This window comes from Chrysochloris asiatica, unplaced genomic scaffold (assembly GCF_000296735.1).
Source record: "Chrysochloris asiatica unplaced genomic scaffold, ChrAsi1.0 scaffold00003, whole genome shotgun sequence".
Classification (NCBI taxonomy): Eukaryota; Metazoa; Chordata; class Mammalia; order Afrosoricida; family Chrysochloridae; genus Chrysochloris; species Chrysochloris asiatica.
This window is the reverse complement of record NW_006408521.1, coordinates 1,475,128-1,498,122: the sequence shown is the minus strand read 5'-3', so window position 1 is coordinate 1,498,122 and position 22,995 is coordinate 1,475,128. Positions and strand designations below refer to the sequence as shown.

Here is a 22,995-nt window from a genome sequence, read left to right as displayed (position 1 = left end):
TATTGTGAGCCACCAGAAGATGTATCAAACTGGCTGGGCCATGATTTTCAGTGAGTTGCCATTTAGGTAACATGTAATCATTTTCACTGCTGTGATTTAATGTGCTCAGCCAATCAGATGTAAGGGAAATAGGATGGCATGCAATACCTTAATGAGGTCACAACCCTGATCCAGTGTAAGGGAAGTTTCCCTGGAGTGTGGCCCCCATCACCTTTGACCCTGTAACAGATAAAAAGAGAGAGAAGGGAGCAAAGAAAGAGGGACCCACTAACATGAAGATGAACCAGGAGGGTAGCAAGTCCTTTGGACATGGGTCCTTGTGCTGACAACCTCCTAGACCAAAATTAATGCGAAGACATACAGAGATCTGCAAGAAATGCTTGGCCCCAGATGCTGAGAGACAAGGATCATCCCCCAAAGCCAACAAGACAGAAAACCTTCCCCTAAAACTGTCACCCTGAATTCTGACTTCTAGCTTCCTAAATGTATGAAAATACGTGTTTGTTAAAGCCACTCGTGATATTTATTAGGAAAGTACTAGATAACTAAGATAGGTTCCTAACTGCATGATGAGCACTGTGGCTCTGTAGGATAAGCACTGAGCCATAAGGTTGGTTTGAATCGCAAGGTCGGAGGTTCAAACTCTCCAGCCGTGCCTCAGAAACTTTATACAGAATCACTATGAGTCGGAACCACCTCCTTGGCACTTAACAACAACATGATGAGCAGTGGACTGCAAACAACAGTGTCCTCATCTGAGTCCATTAGCCACTCTGAGGGGGAAAAATGAGGCTTTCTGCTCCCACAAAAATAATTTTCCAAGTTTTTTTTCCCAATGAAAATAAATGTGTATCAACATCTTAAGGTGTACCTGCCATGCGTTCTTAGAGCTTTGGTCCATGGTTCTTAGAGCTAGTCCATCACCCTCATTTGAAGAGGGAGAAACAATTTCAGGAAGCAGATGCCCCACTTCAGGGTAAAGAGAATAATTTCAGCGCTAGGAGTCGAACTTGTGTCTCCACACAACTAGTAAAGACTCATCCCCTCCATTCAATAGGGCTGGATGTCAAACTTCAATATGTCAAGGATATTGGCAGTGAATAGGATGACGTTTAAATTAAATTTGTTTTAAATGTGGATTACCTGCCTTACAACATTTTATAATTGAAGAACTTGTTAGAAAAAGGCAAATTCATGGGTCCCACACAGACTAACTGAATCATGCCCACTGGTAAAACCTGGGCAACTGCGACACTCCCCGTTCCCAGCATAAGCTCCCCTACCCATGCTCCAAGTTCTTGGCCTATCTTTGAAAACAATAATAGCTCCAGTCCCGACTTGAACTGAGACCATCCGCAGGCGCACAGTGCCCGCCAACTTGGCCACAGGGCAACGTCGACTGAACAGATATCCTATGTCCTCGTTGTTTAAAACTGTCTGTTACGTATTAGCCCTTCGGGCAATCACCGCCAGACGCCAGCCAGTACTCGGTCCGCGTGAGACGGCCGCTTTCCCTCCAGCAGTCATCGGGCCCTGGCAAGAGCACACGGCTGGAGACAGGGGCAAGGGCGGCTCTGCAGCGCCATCTGGAGGCCAGGGCTCACGGAAGGCAAATCGTTCTTTCCCATCGCTGTCCGAGAGTTCCTTTTCGCAGTCCCGCCCACCGGGGGGGAGTCTCTACGGCGCCTGCGCCTATTCTCCTTCGCGGCTTTGTCCTGCCCCCGTTCTGCCAACCGGATGTGAACTAGCTTCCCATAGTGCCTCGCGAGTGGCGGGCATGATAACAAACTTGGGAGATACGCTCGCGGGCACGAGTTGTCATTGTTTGGGTTGTTCCTGCGTGCCAAAAGACAGCGAGATTGGAGCCAGGTTACTGCATTATCCGCAAGGGCGATGGCGCTTTTCCGGGGTGTTTGGGGCGTTCTGAGTGCGCTGGGCAAGTCCGGAGCGGAGCTGTGCGCGGGTTGTGGAAGTCGACTGCGCTTTCCCCTCAGGTAGGACGGTCTCCTCCGCTCAGGAGGTGGCAGGACCGAGGACGCCCCGGAGCTGCAGTGTAGACACTTCCCCCCACTCTGTGCCCTTCCTAAGGCGCTTAGGACCACCCTGACCCTTTAATTCAGACCACGACCTTGATAGGGACTTGGCAGTTCGGAAAGCAGGCCTTCCTCCAGTAGACCCCGTGTCTTGCTTCCTGCCCTCTCCCCACGCGCACCTGTTCGGTCTCCCTGCGAAGTCGCTCCTAGGGCGCCCCGCCACCCTCGGGGTGTAGAGGAGGCGGGCGCTCTCGGTGTTTTTCTGGGAGGTGGCGGTGGTTTAGTGCCTTCGGGTCGATTCCGAACGGCTGGGGAATTTGAACCCCCTAACTTGCTGTCCGGTGCATTAGCCCACAGCACCTCCTTCCTGGGAGGCAAGTGCTTTGAACTCAGTTTTGTAGGACTTTAAATTCCCCTAACTTTCTTATCGAGGATGTTAAATGCACAGCATTTTGAGTCTCCTGCAAATTCACCTGACGTGAAAGTATTTCCTTTTTGTCTGTGTAGGTTTGTGTATATACCGAGATGGTTTTCATCCACCTTGGGCAGTTATCCAAAGAAGCCTTTGAGTTCATACCTTCGATTTTCTACAGAACAGCTACCCAAATATAAAGCTCAGAACCCAGGTAAGTGAGCTGAGGTATTGTTACTCAGCTCTGACATGCCTTGGAGATCCTGCAGGTTTGAGTCCCGACCACCGCAATAAAACGAATATTGCAACAGTAGTCCCGTGAAATTTTTGGTTTCCCAGTGAATATAAAACGTTATGCTTTTTCTGTACTGTAGCCTCTTTAAGGGAGTCCTGGTGTGGCACTGTGGGTTAATGCGCCATACTGCAAAGGCGCTTGAACTGCAAGGTCGGCGTTTCAATCTCACCAGCTGCTCCTTGGAAACCCTATGCAGGGTGGCTATGGGTGGGAATCGACACAACAACAATAGCCTCTTTAAATGTGAAATAGCATTGTGAGAAAGTTTGAAATGTTGTCAGTTACCAAAAGAAGACACAGACACAAGTGAGCACGTGCTGTTGGAACAATGGACTGGCTCCATCTGCTGAGAGTAATAGAGCACAATAAAATGAGTTAGGTGGGGTGAATAATAACGGTGCTAAGCACTTAAACTGCAAACCTGATTTGCATCTAACAGAAACAAAACCACATCATTTAATCATTATTTGTTTTATGGTCTGTAAAATAGGAAATCTATAACACATTGTATACCAAATAGAAATGCTTTTAAGTAGTAATGAGAACTAATAACGTTTAATTTAAGTAGCATGTAGAGGAGAAAGTATTCTGTGAAGAGAATGAAGACATGAGTTTGGGGCCCATTTATATTGACCTAGAGAACCAATATTGCACTGTTTATTAATTACTTAGCTTTTCAGCTGTTCTATGGAGTTACTCATAATGTTACGTGAAATAACTTAGGACAAAGTTTTGAAAACTGTAGAGCACTGCAGATTGCTGTTAATTTGAAGAACTTTTCCATGGAGAATTAAATTTTTGTCCTGAGTTTCTTAAAGAAGACGTCCCGATAGGGTGGTGTTAGTAAGTGCTGGTGGTCAGTTCCGTCTCATAGCGACCCTGTATAGAGTTTGAACCGCTGACCTTATGGTTAGCAGACCAAGACTCCAGGTGTTTGTTAAATCTATAGAAAGGCTGTGGGGCTTCATTTTGGAACATAGTGTAAAGATAATAACTAAATAGCACTAACCTTTGTCATTGTAAAGTCCTTTGACACACAGTTGTTTCTCAAAGTGAAAGGAATCATAATAAAAATGCTCACATTATAGATAAAGAATTCACTCAAGAGTCTTGCTTAATTTGTCATGACTTGTAAAATGTAAGAATTGGAGCTAACAACTGTTTTTTTAACTTAGTTGTTGTTCTTAAGTGCTATGAGTTGCTTCCAACCCATAACAACCCTGTTTAGGGTTTCCATGGAATGGCTGGGGAGTTCGAATCACTGCCCTTGTGGTTCAAACCAACTTTGCATTCCAGCGCATTAACCCATAGCACCACACCAGGATTCCTTTTACTCAGTTGTTGTTAAGTGCCATCGAGTCGGTTCCGACCCATAGTGACCCTGTATAAGGTTTCCAAGGAGCAACTGGTGATCTTGAACCACCAACCTTGTAGTTCAGACGGCTTTGCAGTCTGGCGCATTAACTCACAGCGCCACACCAGGACTCCCCCTTAGGCTCCACCATTCTAGTAAGACTTGAGGAAGGGTTTGTTGTTGTTGTTAGGTGCCATCGAGTCGGTACCGATTCATAGCGATCTTATATACAGCAGAACGAAACACTGCCCGAACCTGGGCTGGGTAGGGAGGGAAAATAAATGGGTTTATTTGAGAGTAATCTCGTATGTTATCAAATGGTGTTTAATAATTAAAATACAAGGTTGTATTACATGAATCAAGACTATATAAAGGAGCTCTGGTAGTGTAGTTGTTATGAATCGGGCTGCTAATTTCAGAGTCGGCAGTTCAAAACTACCACTGTTCCCCAGGAGAAATATGAGGCTTTATGCCCCAGTAAAGATTGACAGCCTCGGAAACCCTGCACAGGGAATGGGAACCAACTCCACGGCATGTAACAACAGTATTTATTATCTAGTTATGTATTATCCACTTAATACTTCCTGAAAGACTTTTTAAAATGTTTTCTTAAACTTACAAATATAAGTCAGTAACTTAAACAAGTGATTACTCAACTACTTATAATCAGTTTCAGAGGACTTTTTGGTGTTATGATGTATTTCTCAATTATTGCAAAATTGACTTAAAAGAATGTTGCTACTTCATGTTTAAATTAATTGGATAATGAAAATGTCAATGATACGTGTGCTGTAGAATAAACGCTGTACTGCTGCACGTACCAACAGGAGATTGTGTGTGGTATAGAAATGTCTGCAATAGAACTTGGCTTTACGGTTAGTGGATTGTTTCCTGGGAAGTTTTTAAAAGTTAGTCCTGAGACAGATAAAATTGTGACTTTTTTTAACCCCATTTTACCATTTTACTCTAATCCATAGATGCGAAAAATTCAGAACTAATTAAAAAAATCGCCCAGCAATGGAGGGAGCTTCCTGATTCAGAGAAAAAAGTAAGCACAAAAATTTTCATGTTATTTTTGTTGTTATTGTTGAGATATAGTAACACCTACCTATTCAACTGTTTCTACACATAGAATTCAATGACATTGGTTACATTCTTTGCTCTGTGCAACCGTCTTCATCTTTTTCTGAGTTGTTCCCCACTAACATAAGCTCACTGCCTACTGTATTCTTGACAGTATGTCCAGAATGTGAGAGACAAAGTCTTGCCTTGCTTCTAAGGAGCATTCTGGCTGCACTTCCAAGACAGATTTGTTCTTGCAGTCCATGGTACTTTGAGTATTCTCTAACACTATGATTCTTCTACGGTCTTCTTTATTCATTGTCCAACTTTCACATAGGAAGTAATTGAAAATGGTCAGTCCCACCTTAGTCCTCAAAGTGACTTCTTTGCTCTTTAACACTTTAAGAGGTCTTTTGCAGTAGATTTGTCTGTTGAAATGTGTCTTGATTTCTTGACTCCTAATTCCATGAGCATTGATGGTGAGTCTTAGCAAAAGGAAATGTTTTACAACATCAGTCTTTTCTCTTTTAATCATGATGTCATTCGTCTAGTTGTGAAGACTTCCGTTTTATATACGTTGAAGTGCCATCTGTTCTTAAGGCTGTAGTCTTTGATCTTCAACAGTAAGTATTTGAAGTTCTCTTTATTTCCAGTAAACAAGGTTGGGTCATCTGCCTATCCCAGGTTGTTTGTTAGGAAATCTTCCTCCAATCCTGATGCCAGATTCTTCGTATAATATAACTTCTTTACTCAGTGTACAGATGAGTTTGGTGAAAGGATACAACTCTGGTACATTTAAACCATTCACTGTCCCCTTGTTGTTTGCAGTGCCTCTTGGTCTTTGTACAGGTTCCTCATGAACACAGTTAAATATTCTGAATTTGCATACTTTGTAGTACTTTCTCCATAGTTAGTTATATCCACATAGTTAAATGCCTTTGTATAGTCACTAAAGCACAAGTATACATCTTGTGGAGGCTTGGTGTGGTGCTGTAATGTAAGCACTGACTGTTAACCCCAAGGTTGGAGAGTCAGAACTACCAGCTGTTTCTCAGAAAGCCTACACAAAATTGTTTTGACTTGTAACCTATTCGATGGTGCCTAACAGTATCATACAGCTTGTATTCTCTGCTTTGAGCCAAGATCCATCTGATGTCAGCAATGATTACCTTTGTTGCATATTGTCTTCTGAATCTGGCTGGAGTTTCTGAGAGCTCTGTGTTGATCTATCGCTGCCACCATTTCGTATTATGTTGTTGTTAAGTGCTGTTGAGTCATTTCCACTCGTAGTGACCCTATAAAGGTTTCTGAGGAGTGGCTGGTGAGTTTGAGTGGCCAACCTTGCAGTTCAAACTGATGTTACAGTTCAGCACATTAACCTGCAGCTCCACATTCAGTATAAATTTACTTGCATGTGATATTAACAATGTTATTTGATGATTTCCACATTTTGTTGAATCACCTTTCTTTGGCATGGGCACAGATATGGATTTCTTCCCGCCAGTTGGCCAGGTAGCTGTCATCCAGTTGTCTTAGACTAGACGAGTGTGCGTGTCCAGTATTGCGTTAGTTTGTTGAAACTGTTTGTATTCCGTCGATTCTTGGAGCCTTGTTTTTCGCCAATACCTATAGTACAGCTTGGACTTCTTCCTTCAGTACTGTCTGTTCTGGATCATATGGTATCTTTTGAAATGTTTGAACATCAACCAGTGCTTTTGGTGCAGTGACTATATTCCTTCCATCTTCTTTTGTCATTCAGTATTTTGTCATTTGTATTATTCATCAATAGTGAATAATACCATTATTCACTGCTGTACACAAGAGACCTATCCCCATCTCCTTTCATCAGCCCCGCCTAGACAGATTGGATACTACTCATTGGAGATTCTACTTTCCTTCATGCCTTCTGCATCTAGGTTCTATCTTGAAAGCTTGTAAGCCAGTCACTTCTTGCCTTTGTAGCTCCCTTATTTTGGGTGGCCAGTGTCCACGTTGCCCATCCGTATTTATTCTGTATATGGAGGGGGTGGGAATGATCCTTGCTGTAAAGATTTGTTCCCTCTTTTGAACTACTGCATCCATAGGTGTAGGTCAGGTTCAACATTGCAAGTCAAGGCTTGAATTTTGTCTTCAGTACTTTGTTTGAGAAATGCTGGATGTGCTAATCTCTTTGTTTTTTATATCCATGTCTTTACACATTTCATTATAATACTTTGTTTTCTTGAAGTGCCCTTTAAATCTTCTGTTCAATTCTTTACTTCATCATTTCTTCCATTTGCTTTAGCTACTCTACATTCAAGAAAAAGTTTTAGTCTCTTATGAGATCCATTTTGATCTTTCTTTCCTGTCTTGTCAGTGACCTTTTATTTTCTTTATGTAGGATGTACTTGTACTCCCACAACGCTTCATGTCTCAGTCGTTAGCTTGTAATGTATCAAATTTGTTCTTAAGATGGTGTCTGAATTCAGGTGAGGTATGTTCAAGGTCATATATTGTTTCAGGGAGTTTTACTTTTCTTCAGCTTTATCCTGAGCTTGCATGTGAGAAACTGATGGTCTCTTCTACAGTCTACCCTGGCCTTATTTTGACTGATGATATTGAGCTTCTCCATTGTCTCATCCCAGATGTAGTGAATTCAATTCCTGTGTATTCCACCTGGTGAGGTCCATGTGTATAATCGCTGTTCGTGTTGTTGAAAAGATATTTATAATGAATTAGTCATTGGTCTTGCAAAATTATATCATATAATTGCCAGCATCATTTTTATCACTGAGGCCATATTTTTCAACTACTGTTCTTCCTCTTTGTTTCCAATTTTTGCTTTCCAGTCACCAGTAATTATGAATGCATCTTGAGTGTTTGCTTGGTTGATTTCAAACTAAAGAAGTTGTGATCTCACAGAGACAGTTCTTTAAAAATATTTAAGGCAGACATTTTTCTAGTTAAGTTGTACTGCTGTTTGGTTTTAAGAAAACTTCAGGAGATACTTTTGGTTTAAGATTTAATGATTAAGGCAGTAGTTTAAGGGGTTCATTCAGCCTCTGTGGTTCCCAGAATACTAGATTTCATCTTGAGCATTTGAAGTAATGTCTTGAATATTCCCCCTTTTCATCAGGATTCATTTTTGGAATCTTTGATTAAAATGGTCAGTAATGGTAGCTGGGCTTCATCCACATCATCTGGTCTCATGACAAAGGAGGCATTTCTTTCTTTTTGTTGTTGTTGTTGATGTTTTATTGTGAATTATGTGATAGTTTACATGGGAGAACATTAGTCTTACATTTATCCTATCGTATATTGTTTCATTGTCATGGCTGCAGTCCCCTCCATGTATCATTAACCAACCAAAGGGTATACAATACACGCCTACCCCCTGGTCGTCAGCTCACAGCCCCTCTCCCTCTCTGGGTCTAAACTCCCTAACTGCTCCATCTCTTCACGTCATCGTCTCTGCCTCAGTCTCTGGTGTCACTGCTTCTCTGGGTAGGGTCCCACTCTCCGCTCTTCTCCCTTTATAGTCCCAGGGACCTCCACTCTTAGACTGAAAAGTCAATCACTCCACTATTGTATCACAAGAGACCCATCCGCATCTCCTTTCATCAGCCCCACCTAGACAGATTGGATGCTACTCAGTGGAGAGTCTACCTTCCTCCACGCTCTCTAGATCTAGGTTCCCTTTTGAAAGCTTGTTAGTCAGTCACTTCTTGCCTTTGTAGCACCCCCATTTTGGGTGGCCAATGTCCACGTAGTCCATCCCTGTCTACTCTGTGTATGGAAGGGGTGGGAATGATCTTTGCTATAAAGATTTGTTCCCTCTTTTGAGCTACTGCATCCATAGGTGTAGGTCAAGTTCATCAAATCGTATCACATTACTCTTTTTTTCTTCTTTCTTCATTTGGTTGAGCTCAGATCATCCAGTCATTGAAGCCAGGGCAAGTGGGTATTATCTGCAAGAGTGGGTTCTTGTGCATATGCCCTCTCTTCTTATCAGCTGACGCTTCACTCTCCACTCTAGTCCCAAAGGAGGCATTTCTTTATAGTGGCAAGCCAGACATTCCATAACTCCTCCTATTCCTGACTCTCCTTCCTTTGGTGCTCCCAGTAAATAGAGGTATACCCTGCATGGCTGTTGCAAGCTTTTAAAACCCGAGGTACTATTAAGGAACTAGGAGGTAGAACAGAACAGAAGCACTGCATATGTTAGGAGGCTCACTAACATTTACCCATGATGTCATGACCCTAAACCTCTGACCACCACTCCTCTGTCAGTTTGTCGTACTGTGGTGGCTTACTTTGCACCAGTCCTCTGTCAGTTTGTCGTACTGTGGTGGCTTACTTTGTGCTGTGATTCTGGATGTATTTTAAATACCAGCAGGCTCACCATCGTGGACAGGTTTCAGCTGAGCTTCCACACAGACTAGGAGGAGAGATAAACTATTTTTGAGTATTTAATCACTTTATAAATAGCATTGGAGTCCTGGTGTGGTGCTGTGTGTTAATGCACTGAACTGCAAAATCGGTTTGAACTGCAAGGTTGGTGGTTCTAGCTCACCAGCTGCTCCTTGGAAACCGTATACAGAGTCACTATGGGTTGGAACCGACTTGGCAGGACTTAACAACAACAACAACAACAAATGAATAGCAGTAGAATGCTGACTGCACTAGAATATTGATTCTTGAAACATGATGAAGAGCATTAGAATATTGTCACACACAGTGACGGAAGATGAGCCCCTCAGGTTCACAGGCACTCAAAATATGACTAGGAATGAGCTGCCTCCTCAAAGTAGAGTTGACCGTGATGATGCGAATGAGGTAAAGCCTTCGGCCCTTCGTTTGCTGATGGTGTAAAACTCAAAATATAAACAGGGGTAAGCATCCATTAATAATCACAACATGGGCAGTACAAAGTTTGAATCTAGGAAAATTGGAAATTGTCAAAAATGAAATGGACTATATAAACATGGATTATCCAAGGCATTGTTGTTGTTGTTTGTCATCAAGTCAGTTCCGATTCATAGTGACCCTATATAGAGTTTCCTAGGAGCAACTGGTGAGTTTGAACCACTAACCTTACAGTTCCAGCCGACCTTTTGACCTAGTGTTTATCCTATGGCGCCACACCGGGACTCCTATAGTAGGCATTAATGAGCTGAAATTGACTGGTATTGGCCATTTACTATGGTTTACTACGGCCATGTCACATGGTTTACTATGCTGGGAGTGACAGATTGAAGATGAATGGCATCATATTCATCATCCAAAAGAATATATCAAGATCTGTCTTGAAGTACAACGCTGTCTGTGATCGGCAAAGAAGACCAGTTAATACTATTATTATTCAAATTTATACACCAAACACTAAAGCCATTTCTTCACTCTGAAATTGATCAAACTTGCAGTCAAGATGTATTGATAATTAATGGAGATTGTAATGCAAAGGTTAGAAATATAAGAGGAAGGATCAGTAGTTGGAAAATATGGGCTTGGTGATGGAAATGATGCTGGAGATAGCATGATAGAATTTTATAAGACCAATGAGTTCTTCAATACAAATACCTTTTTAAAATAACATAAAAGACAATTATACACTGGACCGCACCAGATGGAGTATACACAAATCAAATTGACTACATCTGTGGAAAGAGTTGGTGGAAGAGTTCCATATCATTGACCAAAGCAAGGCCAGGGGCAGACTGTTGAGCAGAACATCAGTTGCTCATATGCAAGTTCAGGCTGAAGCTGAAGAAAATTAAAACAAGTCCACAAGAGCTAAAATATGACCTTGACTATATCCCACCTGAATTATGAGGTCATCTCAAGAACAGATTTGATGCATTAGACACTATAAAGACCGAAGCCAGAAGAGTTGTAGGATGACATCAGGAATATCACAGAGGAAGAAAGTGAAAAGTTATTAGGAAGACAAGAAAGAAGGTAAAGACTAAAATGGATTTCAGAAGAGATTCTGAAACTTTCTCTCGAATGTAGAGATGCTAAAGCAAATGGAAGAAATGAGTTAAAAGAGCTGAGTAGAAAATTTCAAAGAGGAGCTTGAGAAAATGTTAAATATTATAATGAAATGGCAAAACCCTGGAATTACAGAAAATTAAAAGGGAAGAACATGCTCAGCATTTCTCAAGCTGAGGGAACTGAAGAAAAAATTCAAGCCTTGACTTGAAATATTGAAGGATTCTATAGACAAAATATTGAATGAAGCAGAAAGCACCAGAAAGAGATAGTAGATGTTAAGCCATATCAAGAGATAGCATATGATTAGGAGCCAGTGATAATGAAGGAAGAAGTCTGAGGTGTATTGAAACACTGGCATAGAATAAGGCACAGGGATGGGCATTTAGGTTGTTTGCACCTTTGGGCTATTTGCAGTGAACGTTGATGCAGAAGTCTACAAGTCTCTTTATTCAGGTCTTTTGAGTTTATACATATAAGTGAAATTGCTGGGTCATATGATAGCTCTCTTTTTAGCTCTTTGAGGAACTGCCATATTAAAAAGAACCCTGTAGGGTAAGCGTTGTAGGGTAAGCATTGGACTTGTAACCACAGTTTGGTGGTTCAGACCCTCAGTGGCTCTGCAAGAGAAAGATGAAGCTTTTACTTCTGTACTGATTTGCAGTCACAGAAACTCTGTATAGGGTTGCTGTGGTTCTACGGCAGTGGGTTTAGTTTGGGTTTGGTCCTGCAGAGAACATGTGGAAGATAGTATCTAACTTCCCCAGCTTTCACATGGGGAAAAGAGTACCAAAATCAAAATCAGCCCAAGGCTGATTCTGAAAAAGAGGTCAGACATGCTTCCACCCTGCAGCCTTCCTAGTCTGACACTATCCTTCCCTCCCATAGCACTCTCAGCTTCACATATGGATTCAATAATTCATTGCAGTGGCCACACAGAACTTATAACAGTACTCACAATTGTGGGGTTTATTAGGGAAGTGAATAGGGTACAGTTCAGGATCAAAACTAGCTCAGGACACAGTAGTTATCTAGTTAGGATGCCTCTTGTCTGCCAAACTGTAGGCACGCCTCATTCTTGTTTTTGGTCTCAGTTATGTGGTCCTTTGGCTACTGCCCTGCTCGAGCATGTGTTACAGTGTTTTTTTAGCCAGTCTGTGAATGCTCAAAGGGCACATTCTGCAAGCCAGTCTCCTTCCTGTAGGCACTCAGCTTTCCTCAGTCCATAGGCCTATAGCTGGAGGCTCTTCAGTCTCTCTGTTGTCTTTGCCTCTTGCCATCTCATGCTCCACTCATGCCCTTCCTTCTTGATGAGCCTGGGATCTTACATCTCTGCTTCTGAGATGGCTCCTTTTAAGCCTAGCTGGAGGGCAAAATTAAACAATCCAAGCTTTAGAGTCCTGTATACCTTATTTGCATGGTCCCACCCAATCACTTGATGTCAGTTAAGACTTTGGATTGTTGTTGTTGTTAGGTGCCATCGAGTCAGTACCGACCCATAGCGACCTTATGCACAGCAGAATGAAATACTGCCTGATCCTGGGCCACCCTCACTACTGTTACCACACTTGAGTCCATCGATGCTGCCACTTGGCCAGTCCATCTCATTGGGGGTCTTCCTCTTTTTCTCTGACCCTCCACCTTACCAATATGATATCCTTCTCCAGTGACTGGTCCTTCCTGACAATATGTCTGAAGTATGAGAGACGAAGTTTGGCCATCTTAGCCTCTAGGGAACACTCTGGCCGCACTTCTTCCAAAACAGATCTATTGGTTCTTTTGGCAGCCCATGGCACTTTCAATATTCTCCTCCAGCACCATAATTTAAAAGCATCAATTCTTCTTCAGTCTACCTTATTCACTGTCCAGCTTTCGCATGTGTATGAGGTTATTGAAAATACCATGGCTTGGGTCAGGTGCACCTTAGTCCTCAAGCTGACATCTTTGCTCTTCAACACTTTAAAAAGGTGTTATGCAGCATATTTGCCTAATGCAATATGTCATTTGATTTCTTGACTGCTGCTTCCATGAGTGTTGATACTTGAGCCAAGAAGAATGAAGTCCTTGACAACTTCAATCTTTTCTCCAGTGGTAAGAATGTTGTTTAAAGACTTTGGGGTAGAAAAGCCAAATCAAGTAAATTCAAGGCACCCTAGAGCCCACACTATTTTCCACAATGACTGGACCATTTTGTATCTTAGTCATTTTACTTATACTATCAAGTAGATTCCAACTCATAGTGACCCTATAAAGGGTTTCTAGTGCTGTAAATCTACAGAATCAGACAGCTTATCTTTGTCCTGTGGTGTGATTGGTGGTTTTGAACTCTGCTACCTTTATGGTTTTGAAGATTAACCTTGTATCTCATTGTGCTTTTAATTTACATTTCTCTGATGACTAATGATACTGAGCATTTGCTTATGAGTTTTGTGGCTGCCTTAAGTTGTGTTCTTTAGAGAAGCAAAACTAGTGAAGCTTATAATATGTGTACATATGTCAAAGTGCATCTTAAACTCACACAGTTCTAGAGGCTGAAGGCTTCCCCTCACTTTCAAAGCTGCGGGCACTTTCAAAGGCTAGATGGCTGGTTTCTGACTGCAGAGCCAAATAAATCTAAGGTTGACTATTATTTTATTGTTAATGACTCCCAGGTTCCACTGGATCCAGGCCCAACAGAAGTGAACAAGTTTTGCCAGAGTGTCCACATATATTGGAAGCAGACCACACCCCCAGCAAAACTCCCTTTTAATTGATTGGCTGCTCATAGTGTATCTCATCATAGAAATGATTGTATTATATTAGATTTTATCATGGGAATGACTGTATCTTTATATGGGTCATTTGCTTGTTGCCGTCAAAGTTTTATATATAGTATGGATATTATATTCTTAGTAAATTATATTGTTTCCAAAGACATTTTGGTCAGTAGGTTGTCTTTTCAATTTTTGGTGAAGTCTTTTGATAAATGTTGTGTTGCCATCAAGTGGGTTCTGAGCAATAGGGACCCTGTAAATTGTTTCCAAGGAGCGGCTGGTAAGCTAGGACCACTGACCTTGTGGCTCAAACCAGCTGTGCAGTCCAATGTGTATATCCTACAGTGCTCACCAGGATTCCACTTTTGATGAATAACAGTTTTCACTTTTTATAAGGTCCCATTTATTTATTTTGTATTTTGCTGTATGTGCTTTTGTTACTATACTAGACAATCCTTGTTAAAGCTAGGCCTGACAGCATTGCTGTTGCGTTTTCTTTTAGTTTAGGTCCTTAATCCATTTTGAATTTGTGTATGTTGTGAGGTGTGGATCCTGTTGCATTTTTCTGCATTTGGGAATACAGTTTTCCCATCACCATTTATTGAAGAGACTCTTTCCCCATCAAATGGATTAAGTACCTTGCAAAAAATCAGTTGACCAAAGACATGGATTTGTTTTTGTACTCAATTGGTCTATAGGCACATAGGGTTTCAACATTGCTGACCAGTGACTAGGAACAATGATCTTGTCCTTTAAGGGAACAGATGGCCGAGACTTTTTATAGCCATTTTTAACAAAGGGACTATATCTTCTGACCCATGTAAATGATGAGAATATGGATTTTGAGGGTGAAGGTAGAAGATTGGCAGCAGGTTGATACTGAAGACTAATTGTTAGACTCTACCTTGCTTAGCATGTATATGAAAAGTAGAGGTTTTTTATCCACATACATATGATCCCAGGGCACGTTTTCTACCTGGTGGTTTAATGTGTTTAATTGTTGAAGCTATGCAGTTGTCTTTTCCTAGCTAGTGTGTTTTGTTAAAATTTCCAGCAACAATTTGTTGACTTCTAATTTGGGTTTTTTACCTATAGGTATATGAAGATGCTTACAGAGTGGACTGGGAAGCATACAAAGAAGAGATCAACAGAATTCAAGAACAATTAACTCCAAGTCAGATTATATCTATGGAGAAGGAAATCATGCAAAAACGCTTAAAAAGGAAAGCATTAATAAAAAAGAGAGTGAGTATCACTAAAATGTTCTTTTCCTTTGGCTATGAACTGGATAATAAAAAGGTTGCCCTTATTTCGATAATATATATGTACTTTTATGGTAGGATGTCATAAGTGTATTCCAGTAAAGCAACAGCTGGATAGCACTCTTACCTCTGCCCTGAGAACCACTTGCCATTGAGTCTGTCTTGGACAGTACTGTTGCTACTTTGGGTTGTAACTAAATATAAGATACCCGTTTTGTAGCAGCTTAACTGGTGGAAACTGCTAACTAAAAGGTTGATGTTTTGAACCCACTGGCAGCTCTGTAGGAGAAAGACCTGGCCATCTGCTCCTATAAAAACTATAATCAAGATAACCCTGTGGAACAGTTTATTCTGTAAAACTTGAGGTCCCAGTGAGATAAAAATGACTTGAATCCTGGTGTGGCGCTTGTGGGCTAGAGCACTGGACCATAAGGTCAGTTTGACTCACAAGGTCAGTGGTTCAAACTCACCAGCTGCTTCATGAAAACCCTGTACAGGGCCAGTATGGATTGGAACCGACTCAACGGCACTAAACAACAACAACAACTATAGCATGTTAATTCAAATAAACTTATCGTTTGAAAGTTAGACTACCTTTTTATATAGAAACAGTATTAATTATGAGGTGGTCAGCTTGCTGGTCCACCCATATATTATACAAATTGGACATCAAAGTTAATACCAGCATTGAATAGGAGCCAGTTTGAAGTCAGTGGTGGTGATGTAGAACTGCAGATCCACTAGCAAAAAGAAGCCAGAAGATTCTGTACTCAGACCTCTTCCTCTGTAACGCTCCCAGCTAACACTAAGAGTAGAGTGGACTAGAAATAAGGAGTAAGGCAAATATAAGGAGTTTCTCTTCGTGCATTCGTATTTTTAGTTGGAATTGTTCTTCCCACTAAAGATCCCAGTGTCGCTGTTTCAGAAGTTGCTGAGAAGTATGGTAGCTAGGAATTTGTAAGTCTGAAACACTGAGGGGAAGGCTTTCTAGAAACAAAGGGAAAACAGTTAAAATGTTAAGTGCTTGCACTCTACAGTTTTATTGTTAAGTGATGAGAGACGTTCAGGAAGAAGGAAATAATTTCTAAGTGAAAATCAGAGAAGCCCTGTTTTTATATGGGAGGAGCAACTTTTATTGACATGTGAATAAAACTTGGATTTGTCATTGACCCTAAATAAATTGTTATTAAAAGTCACAGAATTTTGTCAACCAAGTACTGTTTATTATCCAAATTCAGAAACAAATTGAGTAATCCGATACCCTTCATCCTGTGAACTCATGAACTCAGTTGTTGTTGTTATGTGCCATGGAATTGGTTCCAACTCATAGCGACCCTGTATAGGATTTCCAAGGCTGTAAATCTTTACGGGAGCAGAAAGCCTCATCCTTCCGTGGAACGGATAGTAGTTTTGAACTGCTGACCTTTAGGTTCGCAGCCTGATTTGTAACCACTACGCTACCAGAGTAATGGTTGTGGTATAATGGAGTTGTGGCTGTGTCACTGTAGTGTAAGCACTGGACTTCTAAGTATAAAGTCAAAGGTTCACACCCGCTAGCCACTTCTCAGAACCAACTTGACAGCACTTATTATCAACAACATTGTGGTCTAAAGGTTGAGAGACAAGCTGTGAAGGGGATGGGATGAGAGATTACGAAACCTTCCTGAGTGTACATTAGTTGATAGGAGAGAGAGCCTATTAGTTGATGTAGGGATTTGGCTAAGTGGATGGTAGTATCCTTCAAGAATGAAACTGGGATAGTTTTGCCTTTTAAAAAAGGTTTTGTGGGTAAGACAGTTTGTGCTCTACTACTAACATAAGGGTGTGCTGGAGCTCCATACAATAAGCACTGAACTGCAAACCACATGGTCCATGGTTCAAGCTCACCAGCTGCTTCCTAGAAGAAAGATGAGGCTTTCTGCTCCCTCAAAGATAGAAAGCCTTGGAACCCCTATGCAGGGTTGCTATGAGTCATTACAAAAACAGATTAGCAAGTCTTCTTCCCATGGAGCTACTGACTTAGAACTGCCTGTCAACGTAGCTCTTAACTGTGTGCAACTGAGGCTCCTTCTGTAAAGATCACAGCCAAGAAAATCATACGGCGCAGTTCTACTCTGCATACCGTGATTCCGCTTGATAGCACTGGTTTGTTTCTGGTTTTGTTATTTTAAATCTAGTTTATGGCGACCATGAAAAGAAATACATAATTATTTTTATATAAATCTGTAAAATAAAATTTATCTAATTTTCAAAACATAGTGTTAAGAAAAAACTCTGAATTTAAGATATAATTATGTAATTTACTTAAGATCATGGTATTCACTTGAAGGAATTTTCTGTAATGTATAGTAGCGTATAAAGTTTTTGTAATTAAAATTACCACCACTTATCTCTCAGTTTGTCGCGCTGCAGTGGCTTGTGTGTTGCTGTGATTCTTGAAGCTATGCCACTGGTATTTTAAATACCATCAGGGTCACCCATGGTGGACAGATTTCTGCTGAGCTCCCAAGCGAAGACAGATTAAGAAGGAGGAAAGACGGACTATTTCAGAATATTTAGTCACTGAAAGCCTTATGAATAGCAGTGGAATATTGTCAGCACCGGAATATTGAAACATGACAAAGAGCACCAGAATATTGACAGTTACAGCAGCGATGGGCTGAAGCAATGATTGGGAGGTTGGCGCAGGACCAGGCAATGTTTTGTTCTGTTCTGCATAAGGGTCACTATGGTTCAGTACTGAGTTGATGGCACCTAACAAAAAATAACAATTAAAATCAAGTCTCATGGATGTTACAACCAAATTTGATTTTCTGTTTTTGTTATGTAGGAATTAACCATGCTTGGAAAACCCAAAAGACCTCGCTCAGCTTATAACATTTATATATCTGAAAGATTCCAGGAAACTAAAGATGGTTCATCACAGGTATTTGTTTTTAAATTTTTAAATTGTTAGAAAGTTCTAGAGCCACCCTGTCATGTCAGGTGGTAAAGAAAAGGAATGAAATACAGAAGTTCAATTCTTTTTGTGGGGCCTTAGAGAAAAATACAGGGCAGATCATCAGTTTTATATTCAACAAATCATATACTGTTTCATTATAATGATTATAATCCCCTCCATGTACCATCAGATAGCAGTATTTCTCTGTATTCATTTTAGTTTGTTTTTGTTTTTAAGCACTCAGGCCTATATAATAATTTACACTACCAAAGGGCACATTCTGCAAGTCTGATTCCTGGCCACCAGCTCTCAGTCCCTCTCTTTCCATGAGTCTAGAGTCCTCAGCTGCTCCCTCTCTCCATGTCCTCATCTCTGCCTCTATCTCTGGTGTCGCTGCTTCTCTAGATAAGGTCCTGCATTCCATTTATGTTCTCTTGATCCTAGGGTCCTCTGTTTCTGAACTGTAAAATTTACTACTGTCCCATTTATGTTACAAATCTTATACCTTTACAATTGTGACAGTCACAATTAGTCATGACAATAATTACTCACTATTGAATCATAAGAATCTTATCACCATCTCTTTTCACCAGACCCATCTAGACAAGATGAAAACTATTCAGTGAGGACTCTTACCTTCTCCCACATACTCTCAAACTAAACTCCCTCTTGAAACCTTATAAGTCAGTTACTTCGTACCTTTATCACTCCCTCATTTTAGTAGCCAATGTCTTAAGTTGCCCGTCCCTAACTACCCTGTATACAGAGGGGACAACATTGATACTTGAAGGCTCTTTCCCTCTCTGTTGGTATTTTGAGCTACTATCTCCATGAGTATAGGTCAAGTTCATAAAATTATAGCAATGTACCCTCATTTCCTTTATCAAAAATCGTTTTATCTTCTTCTAGGCAAGTTTTATCTTCTAGTCAAGTTATCAAGCCATTGAGGCTAGGTCAAATGGGCACTATCTGCAAGTTTGGGTATCTTGTGCATCTCCCCTCAGCTGGATGCTTCACTCTTAGCTCTAGCCCTCTGTGGCTATGTTCTTGTCCATGGGATCAGGTGTCCCCAGGTCTCACCACAGTTTGGACCAACCAGCCGTTCCTCTTCTCTCTCTCATCTCCAGGTCAATGGGAGTCTATGGAACATGGTTGAACTCAGCCCATTTCTTCATTGCTACCTTTCCCCCTCTTCCACTCACCAGTAGACAAATGTGGTCGCCAGCAAGCTTACATGCCTGCTCATGTGTTCTCTTTGAGCTTCAGTCTTGGGGGGGGGGGGGGTTTGTCTTGAAGGGACTTGATTGTTTGCCTTAATGGCTTCCTGGCGAACAACTTGATTATTCTTGTAGTAGCCAATCATACTGCCAGAGAAAAATACTTCTTTATTTCTCACTTCTTGCAGTTAATTTGGGAACATTATTGTGAATGTATACATTATCAACATTTTAAATGTTCTTTTCTATATCTTAGCCTGTTTTGCTTTTCTTACTGGGTTACTATATACAGTTTCTCTTAATTTCCCTATTTTTGCATGGTACTGTTGCCCTCATTTGTACCTGGACTCCTTAGTGTGACTTAAAGGGCGCTTCAAAGGATTTCTGGGAAAATGGAATGAAAAGATCATGTAATTTTTCCATGCACTTTTTGAAACCCTCTTTTGAGAGGGTAAGTGTTCTAGAATTTGCCTTGGATGGGGATTTAACGTCTTTTTAGAAAACAAAGGTAATACTTTGGGACCTGCTTTTCAACAGTGAATTTTTAAATAAAACACCAAAAGCATGAGCATCAAAAGAAAAAAATGAATAAGTTAGATTTCATCAGAACAAACTGGGGCATCAAAGGACTTTTATCAAGAAAATAAAGACAACCTATAGATTGGGAAAATTTTTAGAAAAATACTAGGGGACTTTAAAATTTTTGTGAAAAAATGGAATTAAAAGGTGATGGAAATTTTCTATGAACTCTTTCAACCTCTACTATATATGAAGTACTCCTGTGAGTATGGCGCTGTAGGATAAGCACTGGACCACAAAGTCAGTTTGAACCAACTTGACTGCACTTAACATCAACTTAACAGCAGAAAGATAATCCAGTCCCCCCCCAAAAAACCCCAGTGGGCAAGACATGTCATCAAAAAGGGTATAGGAATGGCCAGAAACTGTACGAAAAGATGCTTGATGCCATTTTGTTGCTGTTAAGTAGTGTTGGGTTGATTCCAACTCAGCGACCCTGCATAGGGTTTCCAAGGAGCGGCTGGTGGGTTTGAACTGCCAATCTTGCAGTTATCAGAGCTCCAAGTTAATGAAAATCCAAACCACATTGAAATATCACTGAATTCCCATTAAGATTGCTATGATTTTTTTTTTTTTTTTTTAAGAGAAAGACTGGAAAATAACACACGTCCTAGGATTTGGAGAAATTATAACCCTTATTAATTGCTGATGGGATATAAATGGGGAAGTTCTGTGGAAAACAGTTCGGTAGTTCATCAAAATGTTAAACCTAAAACTACTGGGGGTTGTGTGCTGTGGAGTCAGTCCTGACTCTTAGCAACCCTGTATATAGGGTTTCTGAGGCTGTACATTTTTACAGGAGCAGAATGCCTCATCTTTCTTTCCAGAAGCACCTAGGTGGACTTGAACTGCTTACCTTCCAGTTAGCAGCCCAGGGTGTAACACTTTACACTAATAACGATCCTTAGAACTATCATATGACCTGGCAGTCCCAAACCTAGGCATATATCCAAATGAATTAAGGCAGGAACCCAGACAGAAATTTGTGCTCCAGTGTTAAGTGCACACTATTGACAATAGTCAAAAGATGAAAACAGTCTGTCCATCAGCAGATGAATGAATAAACAAAGTGTTTGTACATTATACATTTAGTGGAATATTATTTATTCAAAGAGAAATGAAATCCTGATACATGCTACAATATGATGAACTTTGAAAACATGCTACATGAAATAAGTCACAAATGGACACATATTATATGAACCCACTTGTATGAAATATAGGTACTTTAATGTTGTTATTAAGTGCTATTGAGATGGTTCTAACTCTTAGCCACCCTGATAGGGTTTCAGAGGAATGGTTGGTGAATTTGAAGTGCCGACCTAGCTGTTCATTCCAACTTTGTGGTCCCACAAAGTTGTATAAAGACCAAAAATAATGAGTAGTTAACGAAAGGTTGGAGGGAGGCAGATCTAGGGATTCACTGCTTAGGGGGCAGTGAGTCTCTGTTGGTGGTAGAATAATGTGTAATGGGTTCATAGCAGGATAAATGTTATCAGTATCCTGACTCGCACAGAAAACAAATTGGTTTTCCAAATAGGATGCTTCAAAAAGTTCATGGAAACTTTTATAGTGATAAAAAGAGGATAAATACCTTCATTCAGTTTATTTTTGTGAATTTTAAAGTTTGATAGTTTTTGTTTAGGGACAGAAAATATTCAGAGTTGATGAGACTTTTAATTCTTTATATCTTAGTTTTTGTTGTTGGAGTAGAAAAAGAAAAACAACTTTAAGTCCCTATTAACTGCTATTACAAATGTGTTTTCTTATAGGCAAAACTGAAGGCTGTAAATGAAAAGTGGAAAAGTATGTCTAGTTCTGAAAAGCAAGTAAGTCGTATAGTTTTAGTCTCTAGTATCCGAGAATCATTTAAGACTTTTTTCTTGTGAAAACAACGGTTCATTATTAATAACACAGTGAAAATACTTTTTAAAAGTGTTTGCATAGTTTTAGAATCAGTTGGACTTTGCTGTTAAGGTAGTTTTTGACTGAGAGTAAAACTAACATTTGAACTAAAATTACTCATAAAATAATGCATAAGTTTATACTGTCCACTGTATGTGCAGTGGCAACCACACTCCTCTTCTGCCCCTGTTGCACCCCTCAAGCCCTAAAGTTGCAATAAATTTCATTAGAAAGTCTCTCTTTTTTCTCATTCTTTCTCCTATCCATCTTTTTTACATACAGCAATCCTGTAATTTCTAGAATACAGAGGCATTCCAGAAATTAATTGCAAAGATTCTTATCTAAAAAAATAATTTTAACACTTGTACTTTTTCTTAGGTATATATTCAGCTTGCTAAAGATGATAAAATTCGTTATGATAATGAAATGAAATTGTGGGAAGCACAGATGATTGAAGTTGGAAGAAATGATCTTATACGTCGCAGAGTGAAGCACCAAACAAAAGATGGCGCTGAGGAATGTTAAAACAGAAGACTGAGTTTTCATCATGGACAGGCGCAAGAAACCAGTTAGATCTCAGTACTTGAAGCGGTTGTAAAATTAGAAAGGATAAAGTTGGCAAACATTTTATATTCAATTCCTTTTTCTTTAAGCTCATGGACTTTTGCCAATTTAATACATCTTGTATTAAAACCTTGCTTTGGAAACCCCAAACAGCTATAAGTTAATGGTAAATTTATTTTGTGTTTAAGAACTACTGAGGATCAAAATAACCTATTCAAATGCAGCAGTGAATCATTTACCTTTATCAAGGTAAATCAGACTGTGAATTTTTTATACTTGATGATGATTATGAAAAGATTCTTCTTGCTTGCTTATATTATGGAAGCAGGAGTTTGCTTTTGAGAATTGTCCCAAGTTGTAGAAGCCACAGTGTTCTATGATGTAATTGTGTTTTTTTAAAAAAACAAAATATGAACAGCTAGAACTTAAATGTATGTAAATTTTAATTCTTGGGTATAATACTGGTTTTCTCCTTGTACTTAAGAGTTGGTGACTATACATGCAAGAAGTGATCTCTGATGTCACTTGAAACTTGTATAAAAGGGACTCAGAGAAATTTATTAACTTCCCTCATCTTTTTTTTTTTCTTAAAGTAAAAACTAAAAAAATTATGTATCAAATCTATGCAAATTATTTTATATACATAAA

The 22,995-nt window shown here is 40.1% G+C and overlaps 1 protein-coding gene across 2 annotated transcripts; it reads left to right on the top strand.

The window, feature by feature from the left end:
- The first annotated feature begins 1,893 nt into the window (after positions 1 to 1,893).
- On the top strand, positions 1,894 to 22,308 carry TFAM (transcription factor A, mitochondrial). Of its 2 annotated transcripts, XM_006831099.1 has the most exons (7): positions 1,894 to 1,994; positions 2,541 to 2,659; positions 5,072 to 5,142; positions 14,975 to 15,124; positions 17,972 to 18,067; positions 21,651 to 21,707; positions 22,162 to 22,308. In XM_006831099.1, exons 1-7 carry the CDS (start codon positions 1,894 to 1,896, stop codon positions 22,306 to 22,308), a joined length of 741 nt encoding a protein of 246 aa, XP_006831162.1. The 2 variants fall into 2 exon arrangements, with proteins under 2 accessions (XP_006831162.1, XP_006831163.1); XM_006831100.1 differs by lacking the exon at positions 17,972 to 18,067.
- The last annotated feature ends 687 nt before the right edge of the window (positions 22,309 to 22,995 follow it).

Bases quoted from the DNA above. Each gene is read 5' to 3' on its own strand.
- TFAM (XM_006831099.1), top strand. From the start codon at position 1,894: ATGGCGCTTTTCCGGGGTGTTTGGGGCGTTCTGAGTGCGCTGGGCAAG. The intron at 1,995-2,540 runs GTAGGACGGTCT...TTGTCTGTGTAG, and splicing joins CGACTGCGCTTTCCCCTCAG to GTTTGTGTATATACCGAGAT. The intron at 2,660-5,071 runs GTAAGTGAGCTG...TCTAATCCATAG, and splicing joins ATATAAAGCTCAGAACCCAG to ATGCGAAAAATTCAGAACTA.